General features: G+C 40.3%; 2 protein-coding genes across 2 annotated transcripts; both read right to left on the bottom strand.

Moving 5' to 3' along the window:
- Window positions 1-388: 388 nt before the first annotated feature.
- Window positions 389-9,761, bottom strand: LOC146361188 (uncharacterized protein C7orf57 homolog). The gene is made up of 8 exons (XM_084921040.1): window positions 9,650-9,761; window positions 8,953-9,000; window positions 8,671-8,844; window positions 5,844-5,931; window positions 5,438-5,567; window positions 4,708-4,772; window positions 4,515-4,615; window positions 389-2,768 (listed from the first exon to the last, which is right to left on the bottom strand). Exons 2-8 carry the CDS (start codon window positions 8,993-8,995, stop codon window positions 2,710-2,712), a joined length of 660 nt encoding a protein of 219 aa, XP_084777166.1. The 5' UTR covers window positions 8,996-9,000; window positions 9,650-9,761; the 3' UTR covers window positions 389-2,709.
- A 3,430-nt stretch (window positions 9,762-13,191) lies between these two features.
- Window positions 13,192-19,442, bottom strand: LOC146361187 (four and a half LIM domains protein 2-like). The gene is made up of 6 exons (XM_084922194.1): window positions 19,318-19,442; window positions 17,225-17,404; window positions 16,940-17,114; window positions 16,373-16,542; window positions 14,779-14,965; window positions 13,192-13,431 (listed from the first exon to the last, which is right to left on the bottom strand). Exons 1-6 carry the CDS (start codon window positions 19,405-19,407, stop codon window positions 13,280-13,282), a joined length of 954 nt encoding a protein of 317 aa, XP_084778320.1. The 5' UTR covers window positions 19,408-19,442; the 3' UTR covers window positions 13,192-13,279.
- Window positions 19,443-27,529: the final 8,087 nt, after the last annotated feature.

The raw sequence follows: 27,529 nt of genomic DNA, 5'->3' as shown, positions 1-27,529 counted from the left end.
CTGTAGTGGAGCAATTTTACAATTGATTAGGAGATTTTGTGGTTGTATAAACCAAATGCATATGCTATGTATGCTATAATCTTATCAGACTAAGATTTTGTGCTTTTATTTTATTTAATTATGTATATGCTTCTAAATTACACTAATGTAAGGTGACCTGGAGAGTTTTGAAGAGACTAAAAATAAAGAAAATATTGTTTTAAAGTTGTTGTTTTTTTTAAAGCTACTACAAATTTCATTTTGTTTTAAAGCTTAAACATGAACACACCTTTACTCATCTTTAAATAGGTGTGTGTGAGAAAGCATCCACATTTGGTGTAGAAAGAAAAGGAGGAGCTTCGTTAGTAGATTCTCACGCTCAGAAAGAAAAGAAAAAACAGAACACAGGTACATGCACATGCCCATTTATTTAAATGACAATTAAAGAGTCTGTGTGCGGTCTTAAACGTAAGCATGGTCTCTGTTTAACAGCTGCCTTCTTCCGTCTCCTCTGGTGCACCTTAAGTAAACTTGCAGATAGAAAGCAAGACGAGTGACAAGACTTCGGGAAGGAAGCTGCAAAGTTAAGCCACTAAAAGGTTTCCCACTACTGGTTTGTAAACCGATAACGCCACCGGCTCACACGGAGCCGAGGAAGACACATGACAAAACACTGCTTTTTTTAATAACTGTGAATACCTGAATATTTAACAGCTTGTTAAAAATAAACCCGCTCTTCAAAGCAAACCGTTTCAAAAGATGATACATTCGACGTTCCTTGTACTGCAAAGTAAAACACCGTGCCGGTAAAAACATGTTGGAAACACCACACAGAGATAAATTATGCATCACTGATTAAATATATTAAAACCAGACAGCCGTGTTGAACATGAAACATCCCTTGTAAGGGTTTTAAATTCTTTCCAAACGAGAGTCTGTTACTGCTGCAGCATTTCTGACACGCAGGTGATGAATTTGTTGGATGTATTAGGAGAAACACGTCACCGCTATCCTTTTCATTTTAAGAGCAACCCCCCCCCCCCCTGAACAAATGTCCCTGAAGGATTAGGATTTCTGCTGTCACGGTTACGCCTCAAAAGTTAAAACTATTAAATGACTCAAAGCTGAAATGTCCATCAAACACAGAAATCCATTACTTTTTTTCGCTAGGCATCCTGACAGTCAAACTAATGTTGCAACAAGAGGAGGAGATGGGAGCTTTTCAACTTTTATAGCATCAGTCTGCTCCTAAACTGAGCATTTCAGGTCCTGAAAGTCTCCTGCATTTAATTTGGGGAATTACATCAAGCACAGAGACATTATCACCTTGAATACAATGCACTGGTAAGTTAAAATCTAAAGATTCAACACTGGCTCTCGACTGATGTCGGCATATTAAGTGGGAGGAAGAAGGTGTGTGTATGTATGTATATATATATATATATATATATATATCTTAAATGTTACATGAACAAAAGTTTTCCTTGCCTTTAATGCTGCAGCAGTAATCGTTCCTCTCATCTGATCAGAATAAACTCTCCATCGCGTCATGAGGTGGAGGGCTCAGCATGACTGGGCTGTGCACTAACACTAACTTCTTCCTACTGATGTCTACGAAGTCTAAACACTGCATGAGCAGGGAAAAAACTGCTTGGTTGGCACGTTCAGAACTCACTTAAAAAAAGACGAAGGGGGAAAAAAAAAAAATCCTCTCCTGCCTTAATCGTCACTGGGAATTACACTGGAATTGACTTTCAGCTTGTCGGCCTGCAGAAGGAAGTCGTTCTCCCCAAAGTTGTCCAGGATGTTTTATCTGTTGTGTAAGATTTGGGTTTTTTAAGCTGGTGGAAAATGCACTGATTTAGCAGAGAGGGGCTTTAACCTGGAGAATAGAGTAAATTTAGATCTTTGATTGGGAAACTGCTGACATATCTGGCATGGACTCCAACATTTGGTTCTTTGTTATATTCTGCTCTGTTGAGCCTTGTTACTGAGGAAAAATGAGTCTTTGTGAGTGCATGTTTCTGGATTTTCTAGCCTCAACAACGACAGCGTTGTGGGGTGAAGGGGTTTGCGAGAAAAGGCAACCTTTTGCAGAGCGGCAAGCTGAAAAAAAAAAATCACTTTTGGTCCAAACAAACTGTGGCGGCTGTGGCCATCAGCATTCGTTTTAGCACGTGGTCACAGCCGCAGGGCTGCTGTCTCAGCGAATGAGCGTATTTGCCCCCGCATCAGCAAACACACAAACCTGTAGCATCCCTTCAGACAGCAGGAGCATTTGGTCAAAAAGAATAAATATGTCACGTCACTGGAACCACAATTTATAAGCACAAACACTTGGTTACTTCACTAACTCGATCTTCATACAACCAGGGAGGGGAACTAACGGCAAATGAGGCGGAAACGACCAGCCTGTTAGTTTCCAGCCCTGCACACGACTCGTCTTTCAAATCGAGGAACGACAAAACAAATAAAAGACACCGTGAGCACCGACAGTTCTACTCAAACATAAAACCCGCCTGACTTCTTTTTACAAATTAAAGCAAATAAATAGGGAGAGAGGACAGTACCTTTGCATAAACATGAGTACAAAAACATAACAGTCAGTGGATGTACAGTAAATGCGAGTGATTCCAAGAGGGGCAGAGCAGCGCCTTCGTGGGTTTGTGACACCATGAATCAGTGTTAAGACGCCCCCTCCCCCCCCCTCCAGACCAAGACCTGCGCTCACTACTCCAGATCGTCCACGTCCTCCGTCGCGACAGTGCTCGTCTGTTCTGAGGTCACACCTGAAAAACAAAAAAAACATGAAGAAGAGGAAACGTCTCTGAGGCCTATCAGACCAAACTGTAAACGCTCTCTCCCACCAATGACATACGCGTTAATACCACTGTAATCTACTGTTACAACCAGCTTATTAGTATTAGTGTTACATCAACTACTTCAAACGGACAGTTTATCCAAATAAATGTACACTGTATTGGAAAAAAGTATCGCTCAAGGGAATTTGAATGCCATCCCACTCTTAATCCATAGGGTTTGTTATGATGTTGGCCCAGCCTCTGCAGCTATAACAGCCTCAGCTCTTCTGGGAAGGTGTCTGTGTAGGCTCTTAGTGCTAGTCATTGTAATCTAAGGAGCTTGGAAAGAAAAGCAAGCTTCTTCGGTTAAAGAAGCTTCTCGAATGAGAGATGAAATGTCTTCAAGAAACTCAAAGAAATCCAGTTGCTTTTCTTTCCCAGCTCCTTAGATCTTCTGGGAAGGCTTTCCACAAGGTTTAGGAGTGCGTTTATGCAAATTTTGAGCAGACACTGATGTTGGATTAGACGGCCTGGCTCGTGGTCTCCACTCTAATTCATCCCGAAGGTGTTCTGTTGGATTGAGATCAGGACTGTGTGCAGGATTTGTTAACTTGTCGGGTTAACCTTGAGTTTTCATTTTTAGAATGACTTCTGCCGCAGGCCTAACATGCTCCAAAGCACATCCAGTTTAAAATAAGAGATCACCTACTGACCAATCAATTCTCTGTGAAAGTACATCACCAATGCTGGAAGCTCGCTCAGTGCGCAGACAGCAGGAAGATCTAATCTTTTTTTAATAGTGTCTAAAGTCTTTGCCTTTCCCCGGTGAACATCAGTAAGAAATACAGATTTCTAGAAGCAACTTTGTTCCCTTTTTTTCCATGTTGGTTGCAAACAATTTTAAAATGATTTCATTTTCCTGTAACCCTGAGCCAAGTCTATGTTTGATTTCTTTTTCTTTCATCTAGTTTATAACCACACACAGCTTCTGCATTTTGGCATTAAGTAAATAATTACAATGCCTCATGTGTTGTTGTTCCTCTGGGGTATTAAAATAATTAAGACCAGATTAAATTCTTTAATTATCCACATATGTCAAACGTTAAAATTGAAAGAGGGTGTAGTTTTTTTCACTACTGTAGCATCACAAAATGTAATTTTTTTAAAAAAAAGCCTCTTGAAGCCATAACAGTAGCCCGACAGCAATTTAAAGGTATTTTACTTTCATGAACACCCAACATAATTTATTATTTGGCATCATATTTGGTGAAGTCAGTCTAAAGACCTACATGATGCCCTAGGTGCACGCACTCTTTACTCATTTTTGATACTCGCTGTGAAAATTCATCATTGGTGCTGCTGTTTGAACCACCATACTGTTTGGACACATCCATCAGCTGATGCAGACTGTGGCTGTGGATGCAAAGACCACTTGCTGGACCTGTAGCTGTATACATTGTCTAGCATCTCCATTAGCTCCGCTGATAGAAGAACAGATGCAGAAAATTTTTACCAACCTATACCACAATACCTGCCTTCATTACTTATTTCCTGAGGTCTTCAACTCTTTGTATTTTCTATTTAATTGGCAACTTTTGGGACAAATAAACATTTCTTATCTCACTTTCCCTTGGGTCTGTATTAAATCTGTAAACATGATCAATACTATGTATTGAATTTACTGCAGGATTCACACATCACTGGCTAACACCCTACGGCTGTTTAACATCATACTTGAGGCATCGTCGTCATTGAGTGACTTCTTCTGCCCCTCCACGTAGCCGTGACTCAGCAGCTTGGACATGCTGACGGGTGTAGTCTTCTTATCATAAGACCTGAAGAGGAGGCAGAACGCAGCAGTTTTACTTTACGCTTTAACCCATATATATATATATATATATATATATAACAACCAGAGAGTTATTACCTTCTTTTGTATTTGTTGGTTATTGTCAGACCCTCCATCTCAGAGCCTGGAGCATCAGGAGACATCTGCAGGTTGAGAAAACTGTGGTTATCTCTGTATCACTTCAAGACATAAAGGACTTGCATGTAACAGCAGAATTATTCAACAAAGACATCATTACTTTAAGTGGGCTACTAATATAGCATGGGGTAAATCTGGGAAACAGAAAAAGGATGAAATGAAGGAAGAAAAGTGAAGAAAATAGTTATGCCATGAAAAATGATCCAAGAAACTGACAACAAAGCAAAACTGCTCAAACCCAAAATACTTAAAAAGCATAAATATATAATAAATAGCAGTTTAAAATTTTTTTGCACTTTCTCTGCACATTTTATTTGATGCAAACTTCTCAATATCTGAAAACTATCTCTGTCACAGCTCAGGAACGTTACTTCTTCAGATATTGTACAGTGTGACATATTCAAAGCATCGCTTGTACTTACCCAGAGATTTGATTAAAAAACAAAACAAAATTCCAATAAATTATCACCCCAAAGCACCGGCAGCAAATTAGACCCAAATAAACTTCAAATAAGCTTAAAATGCATCAATGGAGCGAAACCAGGTGAAAACACAAGGAAAGGTGATGGGAAAAACTTATAAATAAATTAAATATGGAAGGCACTGGTATGGCGTCAGTGGAACGGCAGTGGAAGTGGGAGGGGGTGATGCATTTTTGGAGTCCATTCACCTTCTCTTTACCCTGGGTAAATCTATCAGTCTCTCTTTCCCAGGATGTACTGTTATCAGTGCCAAACGGCGGGGCAAGAGGCTGCCTGCCTCCCTTCATCTGGCCATCGGGAGACGTTTCCTTGCTTCCGCTGTAAGCACAAAACCACGATGACATGCCATGTGAAATTACTGCTGGACACTTCTGACAGCCTGCCAACTGTTAGGATGCAGACTTCATGGCTTGCTAATGCCGAGGCCCACGCTCAGGATGACCAATGAGCGCAAATGGTCATCAGATTTCTCTTTTATTAAAGCTTCACATCTGTGTGACAATCAGAGCTTTCAGCCGCTTAAACTATAGAAACAATCGCTATAACTGAAGCTTTTCAGTTAGTGACGCGTCCTCATCACAGCTCGTCTCTCACCTCTTTGACTCATCTCCTCCAAACCAGTTGGATGGATTGTAGGTTTTCTTCGGCATGTCGTCATCGTCCACATCGTGGCTCAACAGCCCTGCAGCAAAAAGAAAAAAAAAAACCCCCACAATGAAACCAAAGCACTGGCAGCAGTAATGATGCATTGTGTCTCACCTTTAAGAGCACAATGTGGCATTTAACTCACAGCCTATTCAGCCAAGCAGCTAAACAATTACTCCAGTCCAAGCTGAGGCTGGAAAGCTGTTTTTTTAGGCAGCCTAATTGTGAATTCATAATGTTTATCTTCTCTTCTGCTGTTTGCCACATTATTCTCTGCATTGCTGTTACAGCAGTGATTTGACAGTCCTTAACCATCTACAACAAAGGGTGGATCGCGACCCTGAACTTTTCAGTTACAGCACAAGATGGAGAGAAGCTGTAGAGTGCCCAGGAGGCAGAGTGAGTGCCAAGTCACTAAAAGCTTTAATAAAGAGAGCAGATTATGTTAAGCAAGCAGTGCACTTGAACTTAACGCATCAAAATCTTTAATTGGAACTTTTTCCAATGGACTCTGGTATCTGGAATCAAACCTCTAATGCATGTATGTGCACAAAAACAAGCACTACAACTTCTACAGGGCTCTGATTATTCTATACCCTAGACATCACGCATACACTTTAAAATACATTTCCTTAAACTTAATTTAAAAGATAAATGAGTATAATGTGGATATAGTGAGTAAATTAAAAATATTTGTTTTTAATTAAAATCTGAATAACCACAATATCACATTTCTTATCAAATGAGCCCACACATGCAGACTAGCATGAAATACTCATATGAAACTTTCTGTGCAGGAGCTCTGCTTCTCCCAAGAGAAATGAAGCCTGCAAAGTTGCAGTTTCTATAAACAAAAAGAGACTGTTGTGTTTTCCTAAAACGCAGAAGCTTTTCTTTCTCTCCTTCTTTTCATGTTGTGGACTTTTAAGCCTGTTGTTTGAGGTTTGCATTTCAAAGCCATGTGTGTCACCCGTTAGGCGTTTTTAGTCACAAAAATGGGGCGAGTAGTGTGGCTTCAAAGCCTCCACGCTGAGAGCAGCAACCGCAGAGGGCTCATCCAGGTAACTTCAGGGTATCCTATGTTTAAGCTTAGACATCATCAGGTTTGAAATTGCTGCCTATCAACTAACTACTTCTCTGGAAAACAGAATCATCATCCTTGGAAAAGCCCTCAGACCTGTGTTGTCAGTAACAGAGTGTTAAGTTGTTTTAAGAGCATCTGAAGCCTTTATTATTTTCCCTGAAGAGCAACAGTAATAAATACAGGCTCTTTATTATTGATTTTCCTCCCTGTTTGCTGCAATTCTTCATCAATTTTATTGTTCTACACGTGTGAATACAGAATCCTAAAACACGACACCTATTTTATTTACTTGCTGACCTTTTAACAAATTTGCACACAGACTACGACTGAACATTACCAGGACAGTGGCTCAAAGAAAATCTAACGATTAATTTAATATAATATGTAACTGTAATCCATCTGATTCACCCGCTCTTTAAAGATAGAGCTGTGGTACTGAGAGGTCTGTAAACTCTTACAGTCAGCATTTTTGCCAGCTTTCCTCCTTCAAATAAGCTAAACTTTATTAATATAGCCCAGTAACGCTTCACTGCACTTAAAGCTCACATGCATTCATGCAGCACCTTTAAAACCTCACACACACACACACACACTCACAGCTGATGTGTCTGCAGCAGCTGTGCTGCTTTCAGTCTGGATCATGTGGTTAACCTCTTCATCTTTTTATCTCCACTGTAAAATCTGTGGCTCTGCTGCTGAGTACCCTATCCATGTTTTGTATGATAAATAAACCCTGGCTTCACTTATCAACCTTATAACCACCTTTATTGACTGCCTATGTTAGGGTACGTGAAGCCAGGTGAATGAGTTTCCTCATCCAAATGCTGGTACAGACTGTAGAAGGAATCTCCTACGTTGGATTGTGCTAAACAAAACTCCTTTCTTGCACAGCTGTGAGCCATTTTAAGGGCTTCTGATTTTTGTGTTTTTATGTTTCATTTTCTTTTGTTGACATTCAGATACTAAACTTTATTATAGAATTATAATATTACTCAATATCCATCCAAGAATCCACTTTATATGGGTCCAGGTCACAGGGTCTGCAGTTTAAACAGGGATGCACAACCTCAACCCAGCCACCTGTAAAACTCGTCTTGGGAAACACTGAGGGGCTCCCAAGCCAGCCAAGTGACCGAATCTCTCCAACATGTCCTGGGTCTGTTCCAAGGTCTCCTCTTGGTAGAACATGTCCTGTATACCTCACCTAGGAAGTGCCTAAAATGAGATGATCTCCAAACCACCTCAACTGGTTCTCTATATAGTTGTCTGTGTCAAAGTGCTGGCCCTGAGACAGACATGATCTGTCTAGGGTGTACCCCACCTCTTCAGCCTCCCCATGACCCTGACCTGCATAAGCATACTAGAGGCTGACCGAGAGACATATTTGATGATTTAAAAAATGGAATAAATCAGACTCTTTCAGACACACACAACAGACTTCTCTAATAATTGCTATATATAGCTCTAGTACTTATATAAGTACTTTATATAGTTTAGTCTCCCCTCAAAATATGTTTCTGTTTAGTAAATGGACAAAAATTATAGACTTCTTTTTAGTCTTCTACTCTGAGCCAGGAAAACTCTGAAACTCTTTATAAAATTAGAGCATGAATCACTTTTTTACACTGGCAATCTTCATATAGATGCATTTCAAGGCATCTATATGAACAGACAACAACTGTCTAATTTTACCTTTGTGTCCCCCCTGCTTCGCAAGCTTGACATAGTCCGAGTCCGTCTCAAATATCCCAACTCGCCGCCCACTGATCCTCTCCACTGGAGCGCTTTCAGTGGCGGTCTGGCACAGCCCAGGGATCTGGGAGGTCGGTCCCGTCACGCCGCTGTTCGCCGCCCCGGGCTTTATGCCTGCAATAAATGAAAATTACAACGCTGTGTCCTTGCTGATAAATATGTAATTAATTTTTTAGCCTTTAGTTTCAACATGTATTACAGGTTATAGAGTTTGGATCTTACCACCGGGCTTGGTCCTTCTATGGTTGGGTACAGCAGCACTCATTTTATCTGAAGACAAAAAGGCAGGTCTGATGAGAAACAGGCCCGTTTTATAATGTGCAAAGAGTTTCTTTAAAACAACCTGGCATTTCTCACACCTAATTTATTGCTTAGTTGACAGCATGTGTGTTGATTTTATAAAAAAAAGAAAAGCCAAAAAACACTGGAAACACCTGCGTATATTTGTAATTTTTCTAGGTTATTTGGAGCCTTCTGTAAAGCACAGGGGCGGTACTGTGCGCCACAGTAATGACACTGACGAGACCATTAAAATAAAAGCAGTATTTTGCGTTTATTTTCAGAAGCTACCACCAATAAAAGCTAATAATTGCACATTTCTCACTCTTTAAAATCTAAAGCCGTGTAAAATTAAGAGTTTTACTTCACAAATACTATCCTGCATGTGCATACGGTCACACAGCTTGGGCAAACACAGCTGAGGCATCTTTTTTTTCTAGTGTTTTCCACGCTATAATTTAACAAAGCCGTGCTAATGTGGTTAGCCGCCTCCCTACTTGCCGCAGCAGCTCTCCTGCGTTCAAATATTTTGCGCTACAGCGGTGTTCTTTAACAACACAACAGCAACGAAAACAAGACATATGTCATATGTGGTTTTTGATTTCTCGTAATTGTGAAGCAGGGTGTTGCTGTTAAATACCGTTAGCTTCTCGTTCCTCTTCTTCTAGAAGCAGGGCTGGACACAGACACTTCCTGCGGCACCTGCTGCCCACTTCCGGTGCACAAGGAGGAAGGTCGTGTGTGTTTGACGGAGAAAAACTCTGTGATTTTCTCTGTGACACTCACAGTGGATTTAGAGATAATGGCACAGAGCAGGAGTGAGAATGGGACAGAGTGAGACCTCTTCTCGTGATTGTGCTCGGAGCATGAACCGCTAATCCTAACTGGGCTACGACTAATTTCGGTTTCAAACGAACGACTGTGAAAACAGGCTAGTTGGTTAATGAACTCAGTTTTATGTTCCAGTGTCCCTTATTGCTTATTATAAAACAATTTATGTATAATACACGACAATATTTACTCACCTGTGACCAGGTAATCATAATGAGGTTGGACTTGAGCTTTTTTTTTCCTTAACCATACCATAATTTATTTATATAGCACTTTAAAGGTTTAATTGTATGTATGGGTGCTACCATGCTAATTACATTGTCCGTATTGACACTAGTTGTGTCTATCATACAGATGAAGACTGATTATCATTCAGACCTTCTGCTCGCTTGTCTGATTCTTGCATCTAACAGTCTGCACAGTTTTGTCTTGATGCATGCTCAATCATCCAGGTAAGTAAATCCCGAAAGCTGACTGAGCCCACTTATTCAGTGGACTAGTTTCAGTTATTGTGCAAATGTACTGTTTATAAGGTTGGGGAAACCTGCAGTCAGCTGAGACTAGTGAACGAACGTAATGGCTCTTAGAGCCGGTTCTTTGACGTGAACGACGCGAGCCGGCTCCTTATCGCGAGCCGTGTTTTTTTTTTTTTCTTTTCTCTCACCCTCTCTCTCGCACTTTTTTTCCGCTTCCCTCCGCATGTGAGCCTTGTGCTTTATGCTGGGAAGAGGGGGGAGGGGCAGTAGTTACACTCAATAGCACAGGAACAGAGCAGGAGGGAGAGACAGAAAGAGCCAGGGACAACAACGTCACATTAGAAAGGTATAGTAATCATCCACAACTATTTTCAGTTGCAGATGATAAAGGATTCAGAAAGTTTATTCATGCAGGCCCATATGACAGAGAATGTGCATGTTCTTTTTGTTTTCATATTATAATTTACATTTAATTGTGTTGTGGTTTGCAGTGTTTTGTGTTGTTTCACTTTAAATTTGTAAAAGGAAAAAGCTGAAAATTTAAATAGTTAAAAGTTGAAATGTGACTAGTTGATTTTTGTATTATATGATTTATTTATTACATTTTATGTGGAGTGAATAAATAAAAGTATATTTACGGTGGCCCCTACAGACAAAGCACGTACAAACTCCAAAAAACGTACGAACTCTGAAGCACGTACAAACCCTGAAGCGCGTACAAACTCCAAAACACGTAAAAACACGTACAAACTCCGAAGTACGTAAAAGCTCAGAAGCACATAAAAACTCAAAACACGTACAAAAGACAACAGAAGTTCTCCAGGATGCTAGGCGCAGTGTTGAGCTTTTGTTACCTAGTGGCTACACAAGCCAGCAAGTACCAACGACCGGATTTGGTGTGTGTGCTGGAGCCGATCAACAACTCCCTGATAACGACTGTGTGATGACTATTCTTCCCATCCCATGCAAGGCCACCTGGATTGGCTAGCAGACTGTTTACTTAGACTGATAGGGCGAAGGACACTGTCTCAGCTGAACTATGGACACGCACACACATACACTTACACTGATAAGTACTCACACATCCCCCGTCCCCTTCCAACGCCTTCGATGCTTGTTGCCTCCTGGGAACATGAGGCGGGTCTGGGCCCGCGCTGGAGAGTCGGCGCAGTGGCAGGATGACTGCTGTGTTGCCTGGGTGAACTCCTTATCCCCCTACCCAACCCTGTTGCTGGTCACGTGCTCTATAATGTTGCACTGTGGACATTTATGTGCTTTTCTGTGCAGAGGAGTTTTTTTTGTTTCCTGTTCTCATGCTGTCCTCCTGTAGCCCAGCATGAGTAGAGGTCTCTTTTTTTCCTCTTGTACCTTTCCCGCTGTAGTGTACATTTCAGTGTTTTTTCTGTAATGCAACCGTTCTCTGACTTGTATCCCCATGTGATGTCTGTGTTGTATGTGTAAGGTCGGGGGGCGGGTTCATTCCACTGCAGGGCAACCTGCCACTGCATGTGGCGAATAAACTTTGAACTTGAACTTGGTAGTAACAGGTAAATAAACTTTTTTTTTTTTTTTTTTAATTATTTGACTATATATGAATGCTTGTGTATAAATACACAAACAATACACACATGCTTTCATGCTTTCAATTGTGTAATTTAAGTGATCTAGGTAGCTCTGTTTTGGAAGTTCAGTTCATGCTAGAAATGTGTTTTGGAGTTTGTATGTGCTTTTTGGAGTTTGTACGTGTTTTGTCTCTAGGGGCCACCGCATATATTTATATATAAACATATATAAATAAAACTACTTTTTTTTTTACATTAGTAATTCCTTTTGTGCATAATTTTATATTATTGTTAATAATAAATTAATTAAAGCAACAAAACAACCTGAAGAGCCGGTTCGGAGCCGAAAGAGCCGGCTCTTTTTAGTGAGCCGAACCGAAAGAGCCGGTTCTCTAAAAGGAGCCGGAAATCCCATCACTAGCTGAGACTGAAGAAGTCACTTGGATGAGTGAGGAAACCTTTGTCCCACTGAAAACGCTACGTCCAGATGAACAGAATCAACCTTTTGGGAGTCTGCACGGTTCTTTCATTAAAAAAAACAAGAAAAAAACAAAATATTCATGTTACAGGATAATACAGTCAGCTGTTTGGTTGCCATTATAAGCTTCTGGTTTTTAAGTGTTGCTGTTATAATCTAAAGAATTTTTATTACATATCAGTGTGTTCTCATCCCTCTGTCTTGACTGCATATTTCCTTTGTTTAACAAGATATGAGGATATTGTTGCAGGATCCCTTTCCCCTCTTTCCTGATAGTTTAGGCTAAACCCAATATGATTAATTTCTTCACAAATTAATGAATGTTTTAATACTAAACATATAAAAACGTAAAACGAATTTTTGTAAATTTGGTCTTTTTTTTTGGCTAACTTTGTCATGCAAACTTTGTGTCATAACTGTGTAAATGTATACTGTCCTTCTGGATTTTTGACTCAGCATAGCTAGTGGGCCAGCATGTCAAAGCCTTAATCCAGTTTAGCATCCTTTAAAGCTCTTTATTGTGCCTAACAGATTGAAATTAGATTACATAGCAATGATTTAATTAGAACAAACAACATTAGTAGTAACAATTACATCATAGTGATATCAGTTAAGAACAGCCTCACATGCTCTTACATGTGCTGTCACATAGTATATTTGGGTTACAGCATTCTTGACTTGAAAGTAAAACATGTTCTTGTTCCACGTATGGATGTTTCCTGAGCAAAATGCAGAAATCCTGATGGGGAATAAAGGCTGCAGGTCATTCACATAAGACGCAGTATCTTCAGTGCATGCATAAAAAACCATGTTAATGTTTAAGACACTGATAAATGATTCAAATCATGCAAAGTTAGGTGAATGCTGCTGTGCATGCCGACAGGCAGCCAATCCGGCTCGGGTTGTCTTCTGGTGGATTTCGCTCAGATGTCCTTGCCGCAGTCGGGGCACAGGATGTCGTCTTTGCACGTCAGGAAACCCCGACCAACCAGAGACACGCAGCACCGTTTGCAGTTGAAGCAATCGTTGTGCCACTGGCGCTGCTCGAAAGAGATGTATTTGCTCCCCCCAAGACCTGAGATGGAGAGAGGAGTCAGTAAAGGGGAGTCTCATGATCTGGGTAATGAAATAACTCCGTAATTGATGGTGAGTGGATCCATGCAGGATGCTGAGGAGGGGTGGTTTATACTGTGATCGTCACCTAAAAGCAGTTAAGATTAAGTTGCTTTTAAGTATGCTCCCATGATCAAAAGTTTGCAGTATTAGATTTGTCTTGCTTCTGGGTGTGATATTTAAAGTGCTGCTTTAAGTCGCACTTATGGTTGCCCGTTGGCCCAAAATAAAAAGTGATGAAAGCCACGGCCAAAACCATTTAAACTTGTTATTCAGTCTTTGAAGACAAGTAGACAATTATTTGTTTAGTAGAATTTTGACATTGCATGATAAACTCCCTGAACATTTTATTAGGTAATGCAAATGGCTAATCAGACATTAAAAGACGAACCGGCTAAAGCTTAAATGTAGTTCGAAAGGGGAACCTGGGACCAGTAAGGTGTACTAATTTACTCAGTCCTGAAGAATTAGGTTCATATCCTCCTGATAACTGAGGAAAAATGAATCTTCCCATTGAATGTTTTTTGTGATTTCCTTTCTTTATGGAGCTAAAAGAGGCCACCCAAACGCATGAGATATCAATGGAAAGACCAGGATATCCTCTATTTAGTCAATCAGGACTTATTAGGATAGCTCAAATAAGTCAAAAGATATAGACCAAAAACAAATGTTTATTACAGAGGACATAAATGAATAGGCTGGTTCTCAGGAGGATATGTTACAAAGAAACTACGAAAGAGTCCATAATTTCAAGCGTTCCCTTGTATATTATTTTAAACTGATTTTGTGTTTACCCATAGTCACACTTATTTAAGGGAAAATTCAGTTTCTGGAGAACAAACCTGAACTTCAACAAAAATAGAGGGTATTTTTACAGTCTACCATTGTTCATTTATCAGCAAATACCTTCAATGCTCACGCAAACAGCAGCTCCACTGGAATGTGGATGTCATGCTGCCAGATGAAGCTGCCAGTAGTTTAGTATAATTTAACAGGGAAAATTGTTAAAGCGTGGACTTAAAATCATAATTCCAGCATATTTCTAGTAATTCATTTTCCAATGAGCCTCGACTCAACATGCCAAGCTCGTTTGGACAAGAATCCCCTTTGTACAGTCGTCAAACTGATACCACAACTAATTTAAGCACCTTAATAGTTTATCCTGAACACTGTGGGTCATAAAAATTAAACGCGTAAAGCAAGAAAATGAAAAATTTAAAGGTGCAAAGTGTCGGTAACTCCCTGGTTATATGCTGGATGTGTAACATGAAGGGCAGTACTTCTCATATGAGTGTAGCATGACCTTTACCACTGATTGGGGTGGTGCAGTAAGCACATTTCTTAGCAAACAGGTTGCAAAAGCAATCAAGGCAGTAGGCAAAATCATCTCGAGAGGTGAACCTCTGGCCGGCCAGCTGCTGCTTGCACCCGATGCAAACAAAGCACTCCTTATGCCAAGGCTGGTCGTGGTAGTTCACACCTCCAGTGGTGATGGGCTGAAAAAGAACATTTTACAAATGTTTAAATGACCAGCAGGGGGATAACTGTGGTTGTGAAAAGACCCAGTCCCAGGCTTCAAAACATGCTTTCACAAACAACCAGGTTATGTAACCGTAGCTACATGTTTTATACCATCTGCGTCGGACATATATTGAATCTTAAGGTCTAAAAATACCTTTTCAAATGTTTTTAATACCGTGTCAGAGCAGAAACACACTGATAATCCAGCTGTCAAGCATAAGCTAGAGCAAAAATTTTGAATAAGGTGAGAAATCGTTTAGAAGAACAAGACCAGGATTCCATGCCCTCGACTACAACTCTGTAACTCCCACTGAGTTAAATACTTTTCTCACTTGAGCAGCCAAACTTGTCACACAGGTACATCTTAAGCCCCCGAAGGCTCTTATCTATAGCTCACATAATGTCATGTTGCCTAGCAACTACCAAGAAATGGGTTTAAAAGACCTGTTCATTCATAAAGCTTGATAAATAACACTGTCATTTTTTATTTTACTATTTAAAAACCCCCAAACAAACAATGATTTATTTACACAACTTGAATAATGCATATTTTATGCCCTCATTAGGTTGCCTGGCAACCTCCTAGCAATGGGCTAAAGTGACCAAATTTTAGTATGCACATAAATTTCATTCAGATTTTCTCACTGTGATTAAGTATGATTAAATATTAGTGTGCAAACAATACTGTACATAAAAGTATTTTGCAGAAAGATGCATGCTGAAAGTGGTATTACGCCCAAATAAAGGTGCAAACATCACCCAGTATTGCACCCAAAGCTAAGCAAGTCTTAAACATTTAAGCCTTGCATAGTTTGCTTTGCTTTATCCTTGGAAGTGACACTAGAAATTGAGGTATTTTGTTTGCTGTACTTGCTGTACTTGTGGATGTGAATTATCAAGCTACCACCATGTCATGTGATGTTGACTGAGAGGAACTGATCATCTTGTTTTTTAGTATTGTTCCTGTCTGTTTTGGTAATGTTGTTTGTAAAATAAAAAATCCTGTTATTTCATTTACCGCTCTTTGCCTTTGTAAACCAGTCTAACTTCACATTCTTGTCATTTTTGTGCATTTGTTGCTGACTTAGTCACAGGGGAGGCAGATGACTGCTCTCTCAGCTTTTAGCACAAAAAGACGCCTCCGATCCCTGCCTGTGTGACCATCTGTTTCCTGCCCAGAACTGTTACGTACCATGGATGTGAATCTTTACCCGCCTTCATTGCATGTATTTTCATTATGCCATCATTTACATTGATTTGGACCATTTATCAGGCCAAGTATACAGAGCATGTGTAAGACCTTTCTTTTTACACGTCAGACCAGTTGAATCTGCAGCTTAACAAACACAGCAATGATTATTAACCACAGCGTGTCACTTTACCTTCTTGCAGTGGACGCACTGCAGAGCAAACTGCTTCTCATAGCAGGGCAGACAGTAGTTGTTGGCATCCTTCTGGACAAAGCTCCTGGTGCCAATGGGCTGCTGGCAACGGTTGCAGGTGAAGCAACTCTCATGCCAACTGTTGCCCTTATGCTCCATCTTTTTAGAGCCTGGTGGGTGCACAAGACGGAGAAGGAGAGAGAGTGACTAACAAATGTCATTTATTAGTTTAATCCATCTGGTGCTGATGTATCGCTGTGTTGTCATTTGGGAAATCTCCAACTTGCTAAAGCGGCTGTGGCTGTAAAAACTCAGTGGCGAAGGTCATACTCTAGTCTACTCATATCCCACACTGCAAACGCTACAACACTTTTGCAAGTGGGACACTGGACTATTTTATCCCTCCATGTTTATATCATTATTGTAGTGGAGATTGTTTCCTATTGATATCAACAATTTGACGAATAAATTGTATATTAGAATTTTGTTGGCTGCCATCTTGACAGCTGAAATTGTTGGTCAGACCTAGAATCTGTGTGTGCTACAGTAACCTTAGAGTTTCCTAACCTGGCATGATGTTCTTCAGACACGTGTGGCACTTGGCAGAGTACTCGTTGCTGTAGCACTCGATGCACATGAGCGCTTCATTTTTGGTGGCAAAGGGCCGATCGACCAGAGACCGGCTGCACTTGTTGCAGAGGAAGCAGTCGCTGTGCCAGTGGCGATCCTTGTACGACAGATCCTGCAGAGACAAACACTCTCAGGTTCTGTAGTTCGTGGAAACATTTAAACAATGGCAAAAACAAGAATCACTGTAAGAAAAATGTAGCAGTTAAAATGTGGGTATTTTACCTTGCTTGTGCAGCTGATGAGCTTCTGGCACACTTCACAAGTGTTGGAGAATAGCGTCTCATAGCACTTGATGCAGTAGGGCTTTTCCTCCTTCAGGATGTACTTATGGCCGTACAGGGACTCCTGACACTCTGTGCAATCATAACGCTCGCCCATTGCGACTCTTCTGAGTCCTATGCTCTGTAAGAGAGTGCTATAAACGTTGCATAACTGCAGCCATACACAGGAGCAATCACTGGCTCAAATGTAATCACATTTTGTACAATTAGAGACTTTTCTACAAAAGAATCACAGTACTATCTCAGGACCACGTGGCACATAAACATATTAATGATCATCATGCCTTTATGAGCACGTGTAACCTAACTGGAATTCCTGTGAAGTTAATAAAGCACTACACTCAGCAAATTAGCTAAAGGAATGTCACCAATAGCTCTGAAAATGGGGCTGAAATGAAGTATAAACTCAACTCTTCAATAGAGTCTAAAACTAATATTAAAAGTAGGTTAAAAACAAAAAACATGATGGAAAATCAGTGAGAGTATTGATGGAGGAGGAGTAAAAGATAAAGAGCCATTGAAGAATGATTTACAGTTAAATTCTTGCTTTAAGAAGTGGTGGATTTAAAGAAAGTCCCTATTGAAAGTCTTATGCAACATCCAGAAATCAGCTTTTGGAAGAGATCCTGCTTGTTTATACGACTGGAGGATTTTCAGTCGTGCTGGTTTTGAAGAAACTGCATATTTAATTACACCCATAGGCTCAGATCTCTTCTTAATTACTATAAAGGTCAGTTAAAAAGATTATTATTGACTTGAATTTGAAAGAAAAGTTCTAAAGCTGCTTTGTGATCAGGAAGAAGGCTTTTGGATGGTACCTTGGGGTGTCTTTGTAGAAATTATTTAAGAAAACAACACTGTAAGAAATAACAGCTACATTTGCCTGCACGAACCTGTTATTTTACTGTCTGTATACTATCATTCTTGTGTTTCTACTTCCAAAAAATATTTTATTATGAAGTAAGAATTTAAAATAGCATGCTATTTGAAGGATTTGTACAGTATCAGTTTAAATACAACAGCTAGTCTATTGGCAATATTTATGAAGTTGTTTTCAGATGCTAGTTAAGTTAACTGATACTTTGAATAGTTAGGTTCAGCAGTTAATGTTTCCTTTTTAATTTGAAAGTTTTCACAGAACCTTATCATCAACATAACCCTTTTAATGTGCATTTTATTTCCAAATCTGTTATTTTTTGTACTGTGCTCCAGCCTGTTTTAGTCAAGTAATAGTTTGACAAATAGGAAATATGCAGAATTTCTTCTCTACTGTCCTCTTCATCCAAAATCATGTGAACACCTCTAAAATTCCTCAGAAACCCAAAGCAGCCTCTGCTAAGTAAGTGGACTCTTAACATAGGCAATAATGTTGGGATGCTGTTTGGTGTCGACACCCATCTATATCCACTATTTTCCCCAAATATATTTCAAAATCAGCGCCCACCATATTCCTCTGTAGCCTTTGTGCCTTTTTTATTCTGGCTTCTCTCATTATATATATGTGCTTCTGTGACTTATACATCCTCTCTGCCATCTATACTTTTTCTCTACCATCTAAGCAAACAAAACAACCACTGTATACTTAATAGCCCCACATAAACAACCTCTAATCCTTTGTTAATCCTCAGTCCTTTCAGTGCTGAGTGAGCTGACATGAGTACTTTGCTATAAATCCCATTTCTACCTTTGTTCCTCTTACTGTACTTTCATAACCATTCCTCAGTAAGTCTTTTTGTGCCCAATACATCTCTTTAATTGAGTTTATTTAAATGTCATTATGTCATGGTGTACTGGCCAAATACCAGACAAACTTTTTAGAATTTACTGAAAAAAGTCTGTGTTCACTTTTCCCTCACTCCCCCTAAAAAGTTGCTCAACAATTAATCCGCTAAACCTCCAGAGAAAGTTGGATAATATTCAGCTAATCATGGGGAATTTACAAATACACCAACTATTACTATACAAAATTTATCATGATGCAGATTTAATGAATGATTCAATTAGTGAGTAAAGCAACTCAACATAAAATCTTACCGGTGTATCAGAAAGGCAGCTTGGTAGCAGTCGAGGACCCGAGGTGTCTACTGAGCGCTGTGGTCCATCTCCTTTATACAGCCCAGGCATGATGTGACCCACACTGGGGCGTGGAGGCGGAAGCAGTGGTCTGACCAGAGTGGGCAGGTTAAATTCAGACGGGTATAAAGTCGAACCAAAAAGCTGCAAATCCCAGAAAATCCTGCTGTGAAAAGCTCAAAACAAACTCTATCAAATAAAAAAGGATCTGTGATGAGCTTTAGTTTGACGTTTGCCCATTTATAAATAACACTTGTTTTTCCTACCCGTTATAAAACTTGTGAGGGTGACTCCAAATGTGAGATAATGAGATAATAACGTCTGTGCTGGTCTTTAGTGGTTTATCTGCAGGTTTCATGCACATTTTGCCCAGAGGATTTTCCATTTTAATGACCATCCATCCATCCATCTTCATCCGCTTTATCAGGGGCCGGGTCGCGGGGGCAGCAGCCTAAGCAGAGAGGCCCAGACCTCCCTCTCCCCAGCCACCTCCTCCAGCTTATCTGGGGGAACACCAAGGCGTTCCCAGGCCAACCGAGAGATATAATCTCTCCAGCATGTCCTAGGCCTGCCCCGGGGCCTCCTCCCGGTGGGACATGCCCGGAACACCAACCCAAGGAGGCGCCCAGGAGGCATCTTTGTCAGATGCCCGAACCACCTCAGCTGGCTCCTTTCGGAGGAGCAGCGGCTCTACTCTGAGCCCCTCCCGGATGGCCGAACTTCTCACCCTATCTCTAAGAGAGAGGCCAGCCACCCTTCGGAGGAAGCTCATTTCCGCCGCTTGTATCCGTGATCTCGTTCTTTCGGTCACTACCCACAGCTCGTGGCCATAGGTGAGGGTAGGGACGTAGATCGACCGGTAAATTGAGAGCTTCGCTTTTACACTCAGCTCCCTCTTCACCACGACGGACCGGTACAGCGTCCGCATCACTGCAGCCGCCGCACCAATCCATCTGTCGATCTCCGGCTCCCTTCTCCTATCACTCGCGAACAAGACCCCGAGGTACTTGAACTCCTCCACTTGGGGCAGGAATTCATCCCCAACCCAGAGTGGGCACTCCACCCTTTTCCGGCTGAGAACCATGGCCTCAGATTTGGAGGTGCTGATCCTCATTCCTGCTGCTTCCCACTTGGCTGTGAACCGTTCCAGTGCGAGCTGGAGGCCATCACCCAATGAAACCAACAGAACGACATCATCCGCGAAAAGCAGAGATGAGATTCTGAGGCCACCGAAGTGAAAGCCCTCCGCCACTTGGCTGTGCCTAGAAATCCTGTCCATAAAAATTATGAACAGAATCGGTGACAAAGGGCAGCCCCTTATGAAGAAAACATCGAGGGAACAGTTTACCCCGCCCGGGATAGGGTTACGAGGGCCCCGCCCTGGAGCCAGGCCCGGGGAGTGTGCCCGAGGGCGAACGTCTGGTGGCCGGGCCTTAGTCCATGGGGCCCGGCCGGGCACAGCCCGAAAAGGGGACATTGGCTCATCCTCCCGCAGGCCCACCACCCGCAGGAGGCGCCATAGGGGTCGGGTGCATTGTGTGCTGGGCGGTGGCCAGGAGCGGAGGCCCTGGCGGACTGATCCCCGGCTGCCAAGACTGGCAATCGGGACATTTTAATGACTTTAAACTAATTTTCATATCCTGTTTTATACATCGGCTGTGCAAACTAAAAATACAAAGGAACTTGTCTTCTGTCTAAGCCGATTTTGGTGAAACTTGTGAAGAGGTAAGGATTAAAGAAGAAGAACCAGTTAAATTTTGATGTGTATCCGGATCACATTCTTTGAAATTGTGAAATAGAGCGTTGTACTTCTTAAAGAGCTGCCTTGTATCATTTCTTGATGTAATTAAATCTTGGATGAATTTCTGCCCATCTGTCTGTCATTGCATGACTTCCATAGTAAAAAGGTTGTGAGTGGAGTTTTACTTAATAAATAAAAATCAGAGGTGACTGCTGTGAAGTTTCATTCACATTCTGAAGACTGTTTCTCATTGTGAGCCTCAAACTTGTGTTTTCTCCAGACACTGATTATATTTTAATTTAGACTTTCATGTCTCTTATCAGTGAAATACTAACATATTATTATTTTTCAGTTTCCTTAGCTCTGAAGTTTAGAGTTTTGGATCATTTCCCTATACTTTTTTCTATGTATGTATGGACTGGATTTCTATTTGTATTATTAGTCTGTGTAGAGACTGACATAGGTATTTTTTTTCCCTGGTTAAATTATATTTTGTTAACTCTGACTTTGTCTGGTTTGGTTCTTGACCAAATAGCTAGAGGATCAAACAAATAGCAAATCCTGTTAGACAGTTTAACCCGCTGAACATCAGCTTTGAGTTTTGTTTAAAGTGCTACAGCTTCACTAGCATGTGTGCGGGCTCATAAGTTTGTTTCTGTAGACCTGGTTGTCAATAGGGTTAGTTGACTCAACTCATGTCAAGACGTGGGTTTAAATGGAGATAAAGAATACAACAAAAACATACCACACAGAGGAAGATTTTGCACAAACATGTCTGCTACTCTTTGTATAAAGTGGATTATTTCTAGCTCCAAAAGGCTGATTGTCGAGTCAAATCGATTCCTTTTCTGAACCTAAAAAGAAGCTGAGAAATGAGGGTCTTTTGAAGGTTTGAAGTATTTTTTTGCGCCGTTTTCCAAATTTGTGACCAAAGTCTTATAAGATCATAACTAAACACCATAATACTTTACTGACTGACAAGATAATATTTTGTCTGTAGGTGGCTCCACATCTTCAGTTTAAAAGAGGCCAGTAATAATGCTTCAGATTCACTTGAATATTTGTGCAATTGGATTGGATATTAGCCAGTTTTTTCTGTAATCTTGTCAAAACATCCTTGATATATGTTACAGTAGCAGATACAAGAAAATAAGATAATTTCTTAGAGATCATTCAATCTGATAGAGACAGAAATAAAAAGCGAACAACAAAAGCATTTAACAACAGCAGTCTGTGATTGCATGCCTCTGCTAAGGCTGAAAACCCCCCTGACACAATGCGTGAGTCCCTGAATTTGGCATCTATTTGAGAAGACGTGTCATGAATTTCCCCCCATTTCACAATGTTAGAGAATGTATGCGAAATACATGGAAGTCAACATCTGGATCGACTCCACAAGTTAACCACTAAATTAGACCAAATCGAAACTGATACACTCTTCATTTAAATCCATCCATACCTAACAAAACAGACAAAGTGAACCAATTAGATAACCTCCTTAGCAACAGTAACAAAAGACTCAAAAAACTCAGATATGAATGGCTGCACTGTCCTTAGAGCTCAGATTTGGCTCAAAATGCTGATCAGCAGTTACCGAACTGACTACTGAACAACAGGGTTCACATAAATGTACTAAAACTCTGACATTACTTACTGTGGATGGTTGTTGATTGGAAGTTCTGCTGTGGTCATAAGCCCTGTTGGATCAATATAAATGTTTTTAAATTTAGCTATTGAATTAGTCATGGACAATATCCAGCAAAGCCCAAAATGCAGCACTTGATTTTTATAAACCACTGAAACCTCTCATATAAGCATCACAGGGCTGTTTTTTATTGTTTAAATTGAGAAATAACATTTAAAAATAAGTTACTTAATTTATTAACCTAGATTTCAATGTATTATATTACAAAAAAATGTCTCTCAGACCACATCTTGTGTAACAGGAGGGTGGAAGATGTGCTAATTTAAAGCCAACTGAACATACTTTCATCATTTTACAATGTAAAACTAACAAGTTTTCACGAAATTAGAGCTAACAAAGTGCCAGTACTTTTCCAGAATAATTTCTATATGGTACAGATTTTATTTCCTATAATAACTTTGCATGACTTACAATTCAAAGCAATCCTTGTTTATCTTATACTATAACCCTTAGCTCACATAGCTCATAAATAAGCCATATTGGCTCCTCTAGCATAAAACATCCTTTCTTCTTCTATCTTATCTTTTCCTGCCGGTGTGTTCCTTCTATGTAAAGCCTGTATCTCTTAGTCTGTGTCTGTGCATAGGTGTTCAGTAAGCACCATTTATGTTTTTGGTGTAAGCACTTTGTAGCATATTTTTTGATGAGTGCTATTAAAATAAACTGTATCATTATTTCCATGACTCCTTGGATGGAAACACTTTAAGGCAGGGGTGCCCAATCCCAGTGCTTGAGAGCTACCGTCCTGGAGCTTTTAGGTGGATCCTTGTTCCAACACACCTGAATCAAATGAATGGCTTGTTATCAGGCCTTTGCCAAACTTGGTGGCATGCTGAAGAGGTAATCAAACCATTTGATTCAGCTGTGTTGGAGTAGGGATGCATCTAAAAGCTGCAGGACACTAGCTCTTGAGGACTGGGATTGGGCACCCCTGCTTTAAGGATATAGATTTCACAAAAAGTGATGGTTAGAGTTACCCGACAGGCAGATGTGGTAAAAGCTATCAGAGCAGCTAAAGGTGGCTTGTAAATCAATCACCTAAAATGAGCTGAAGCAGGACCCGCATCTCCTGATTCTCAGCTGAGTTCAACCTGTTTAGTTGGAGGATATTTATCTAATTATGAAACAGTAACATCCATTCACCCTCTTCTTGTCTTGCCCAATGGAGAGAAGGGAATTGAACTAAGCACCAGACTCTGTTTACTCCTCTATGAGGCTATAGGTGGTTAGTGAACACAGTGAGTTTACTATGTCACAGTCTCTCCTCATTTCCTTAATTGCATTAATTTGGTGTCCTCACCAAATTAATGCAATTTGTGCTCAAAATACTTGGAACTTGCAATCCAAGTATTTTGTCTTTTGAAGAGGGAGTTTCCATACAGGTTCAGGATTGCTCGAGACATTGCACAATATAGGCTTGGTGTCACAAATTAATTGTTCCTTTATGCATGGCTTAGTTTCCAGTCACTGCTACCATGCAATGATGGCACATTGGTACTAACTTCTTCAGAGAAAATTGTAACAAACACACAAATATTTTTATCATTTAAGAATTTGTAGCATTCATTTAAGGCAAAAAAGTGTTTTTGCTCACTTATGTGTTCTTTGATATTGTTGTCTTGCACAAAGGCTACTGTTCCCTTCATGTAGCATAAGCTTTTTCGATGGGTTAATGTGTATGGACAGAAGAGGCATCTTGAGCTTTTTTGATTTGAAGCCCTTTTAATCTTCTTTGATTTCTGTTTACTCAGGTGACCCCATTGCCACAGAATGTTAGACATTTTTGGGATTTAGCTGGAGACACTCTGAAAAGATCTGTTTTAACCCAAAGCAATAGTTGCACATCAAAGACCAACTTTGAGCTCCTTATTGAAAGTCTTGTTTGTCATTTGTGACAAATTGAAATTTGTGAAACCTAAAAAAATTTGGAAGTCAGGGCTTTTCTTTACCCTTTACGCCACCATGAAGACAGCATATGAAGCCTGGCTTTTCAGGTGAGTTCAAATTAGTGAAATCTTTGGTTTCAAAAATTAAAAGGAGTCCCAAAAAACTATGTTTGCATTTAAAGCAGCAATGCGGGAAATGCTGTTCTGTACTAGAGCTGGTGCCGAACAGGACAAAAGGCCAAATCACTGTACCACTGCACTGTAACATTGAGACAAGGTATCATACTGCTGAGACATACTCAACTTCCAGAACCAAAAATTTACAAAAGAAAGAGGCAAAAACTCATCTTCTGGGCACTTGAGGGTGACTCCAAATGTGAGATAATAAGAAAACCTTTATTTTACACCCTTGCACAAAAACATTTTGGATAGTTTCCACCGTTATAACAATACTGAATGGAGTTTTTAAAACTCGTACCTGGATACTGGAGCCAAGGCCATATTCCCTTTCATTTGCAGCTACATTTGCTAGCTGTGTGCTAGGCTTCCCGTCAGCTAATTTGAGTCATTGTCCTGGACCTGGACGTTTGTGCTGTTGGAGCCTGTTAATGCAATCGTCTGACAAAGTTTTTCCTTCACTTGTCATAAGTGAAATTCTATCATTTTATCATACTGTTATATAGCACCCATTAGCATGTCTGTGTGTCGTAACCCTTACAGCTTATGAATGCACCTTGCTAAGGCCATAACCTCACAGGCCTAGAGATCAGTTGGCAACCTCATAGTAACCACCATTCCCTAAGGAAAAAAAATTATTTCCAAGATAAAAAACTCTGACATAAACTCTAAGCATTCACCTTCAAAGTAAAAGGCCTAACCAAACTTAATGGCTTACTTTCATCCAATTCTGGTCATTTCTGACTCTGAAATAATACGGTGGTGCTCAAAATGTTAAAGCTGAGACTTTAAAGTCCAGAATCTTAAACCGACGGGTGATGTCACGTGGTTGTGCCCATTGTTTTTATACAGTCTATGCAATTGCACACTTGTGGAAAAAAAAATATCGCTATTGCATGTGTTGTTTTCACTTTAAAGCATTATCATTCAGACTTAAGGAAAAATAGCTTTTGGAAAAACAAGAGAGGTAAACGTTTAACTAGTAAATAGAAATAATTTACAGACATTGCAGCGTGTTCCTCGGATGTTTATCATACCTGTAATACTAGGAAAAAGCCTCGACTTAGAGTTTTAACAAAGTTTGTTTCCTGTTATTGCGTTTGGAGTTTATTTTGACGAAACCAAATGAAATAAGATTCGCTATCAGTTCTAGGAACTGTTAAATAATCAGTATTGAGATGGGTGCTGGTTTAGTTCACCTCTCAGGTTTTTTAAGGACACCATCATCAAGGTCATCATAAAAATGAAATGATTTAAAGAAGTAATTTCTCATTTAGCAGGTTCAATTCAATTTCTAAGATCTGATACCACTGATTGATTACTCTGTGGTATTAACATGACATTAGCAGATGATCTCATGGCCTTTTTCTCAGGACTGGCAGGTTTTATTCTGGAGATCCCATAACAACATTACCTGTGTCCTCATATTTCAAGATGTTGTATAACAACAATAATTGTCTTTGCCTGTCCGATAAGTAGATATCAGTCATGTAGTTTAACAATAGAATCTCAAAAAACAACAACAACATTTTTTGCCTATTAAAGAATAAAACTGTGCGACATCGGGTCACGATCGTGGCTCAAAGAGTTGGCAGTTCGTCTTGTAATCGGAAGGTTGCCCGTTCGAGCCCTGGCTCGGACAGTCTCGGTCGTTGTGTCCTTGGGCAAGACACTTCACCTCCCGCCTACTGGTGATGGTCAGAGGGGCCGATGGCGAGATATGGCAGTCTCGCTTCTGTCAGTCTGCCCCAGGGCAGCTGTGGCTACAACTGTAGCTTGTCTCCACCAGTGTGTGAGAGTGAATGAATAGTGGAATTGTACAGTGCTTTGAGGGCCCCGAAAAGCGCTATATAAATGCAATCCATTATTATTATTATCGGGTTTATATCTGCTCAGAATAGTTGCATAAAGGCTTTCTCATACACTCAAGTCTTATTTATCATCTGAAGATGGACACAGAATGTGATTTTTGTTTTATGTTTCCAGCTGTTGCAGCTTTTATCAGCTGACGGAGTGATCATTGATCTCTTCAAATATACAGTCTTTTCATAATCTCATGACTGTTCAATTAGATTATATAATAGCGATAAATACACTCAATTATTCCCTAGTTTATTTGAATAAAAGCCTGATGTGTGCTTTGCTGGCACAGAGAAGGACAGCTCGAGTTTTTTAATGGTTCTGAGAACGGCATGTCATGTAAGAGCTAAACAGCAGCCTCTGGTTTGCAAATAAATGGCTAGACCGCACTAACGTGTCCATGTGTGACCCCACTGAGGGTCACTGTGCTCTGCCGTGTGGCTTTAATCACACTTAGACACACATTTTTTACTTTATAGAAGTTAGTTAGGTCTGATGTTTTCCAGTCAATTTGGATTACACAGTTTTAGCATTAAGAACTGAGCAACTGAGGACAATTATTTTTCTTCTCCACAGCAAATCATCTGCCTCCATCTTACCCTATTTCTAGCATCCTCCTCTGTCACGCCAGCCATCTACAGGTCCTCCTTCACTACATTGTCCAGTAGTTTCTTGAAATAAAAGTCTGATGCTTCACTGGCAGAGAAACTGGCTACAAATGACATATTAATAAGTTTATACCCAATCATATAACAAAATTAACCCAAGCAGTCTTGAGAGTGTCCACTAGAAGCTTTTGAAAAC

Source organism: Perissodus microlepis, chromosome 23 (assembly GCF_051167445.1).
Source record: "Perissodus microlepis isolate ML-2025 ecotype Zambia chromosome 23, ASM5116744v1, whole genome shotgun sequence".
Lineage (NCBI taxonomy): Eukaryota > Metazoa > Chordata > Actinopteri > Cichliformes > Cichlidae > Perissodus > Perissodus microlepis.
This window is presented reverse-complemented; position numbering and strand designations above follow the sequence as displayed.

Coding starts and splice junctions, on each gene's coding strand:
- LOC146361188 (XM_084921040.1), bottom strand. CDS start 8,995: ATGAGTGCTGCTGTACCCAACCATAGAAGGACCAAGCCCGGTG. Junction 5,932..8,670: donor GAAGCAGGGGGGACACAAAG/GTAAAATTAGAC, acceptor TTTTTGCTGCAG/GGCTGTTGAGCCACGATGTG. Junction 4,773..5,437: donor TTACCCAGGGTAAAGAGAAG/GTGAATGGACTC, acceptor CTCAACCTGCAG/ATGTCTCCTGATGCTCCAGG.
- LOC146361187 (XM_084922194.1), bottom strand. CDS start 19,407: ATGCCTGGGCTGTATAAAGGAGATGGACCACAGCGCTCAGTAGACACC. Junction 14,966..16,372: donor AGTGCGTCCACTGCAAGAAG/GTAAAGTGACAC, acceptor GTTCTTTTTCAG/CCCATCACCACTGGAGGTGT. Junction 13,432..14,778: donor CTGCACCACCCCAATCAGTG/GTAAAGGTCATG, acceptor TCTCCATCTCAG/GTCTTGGGGGGAGCAAATAC.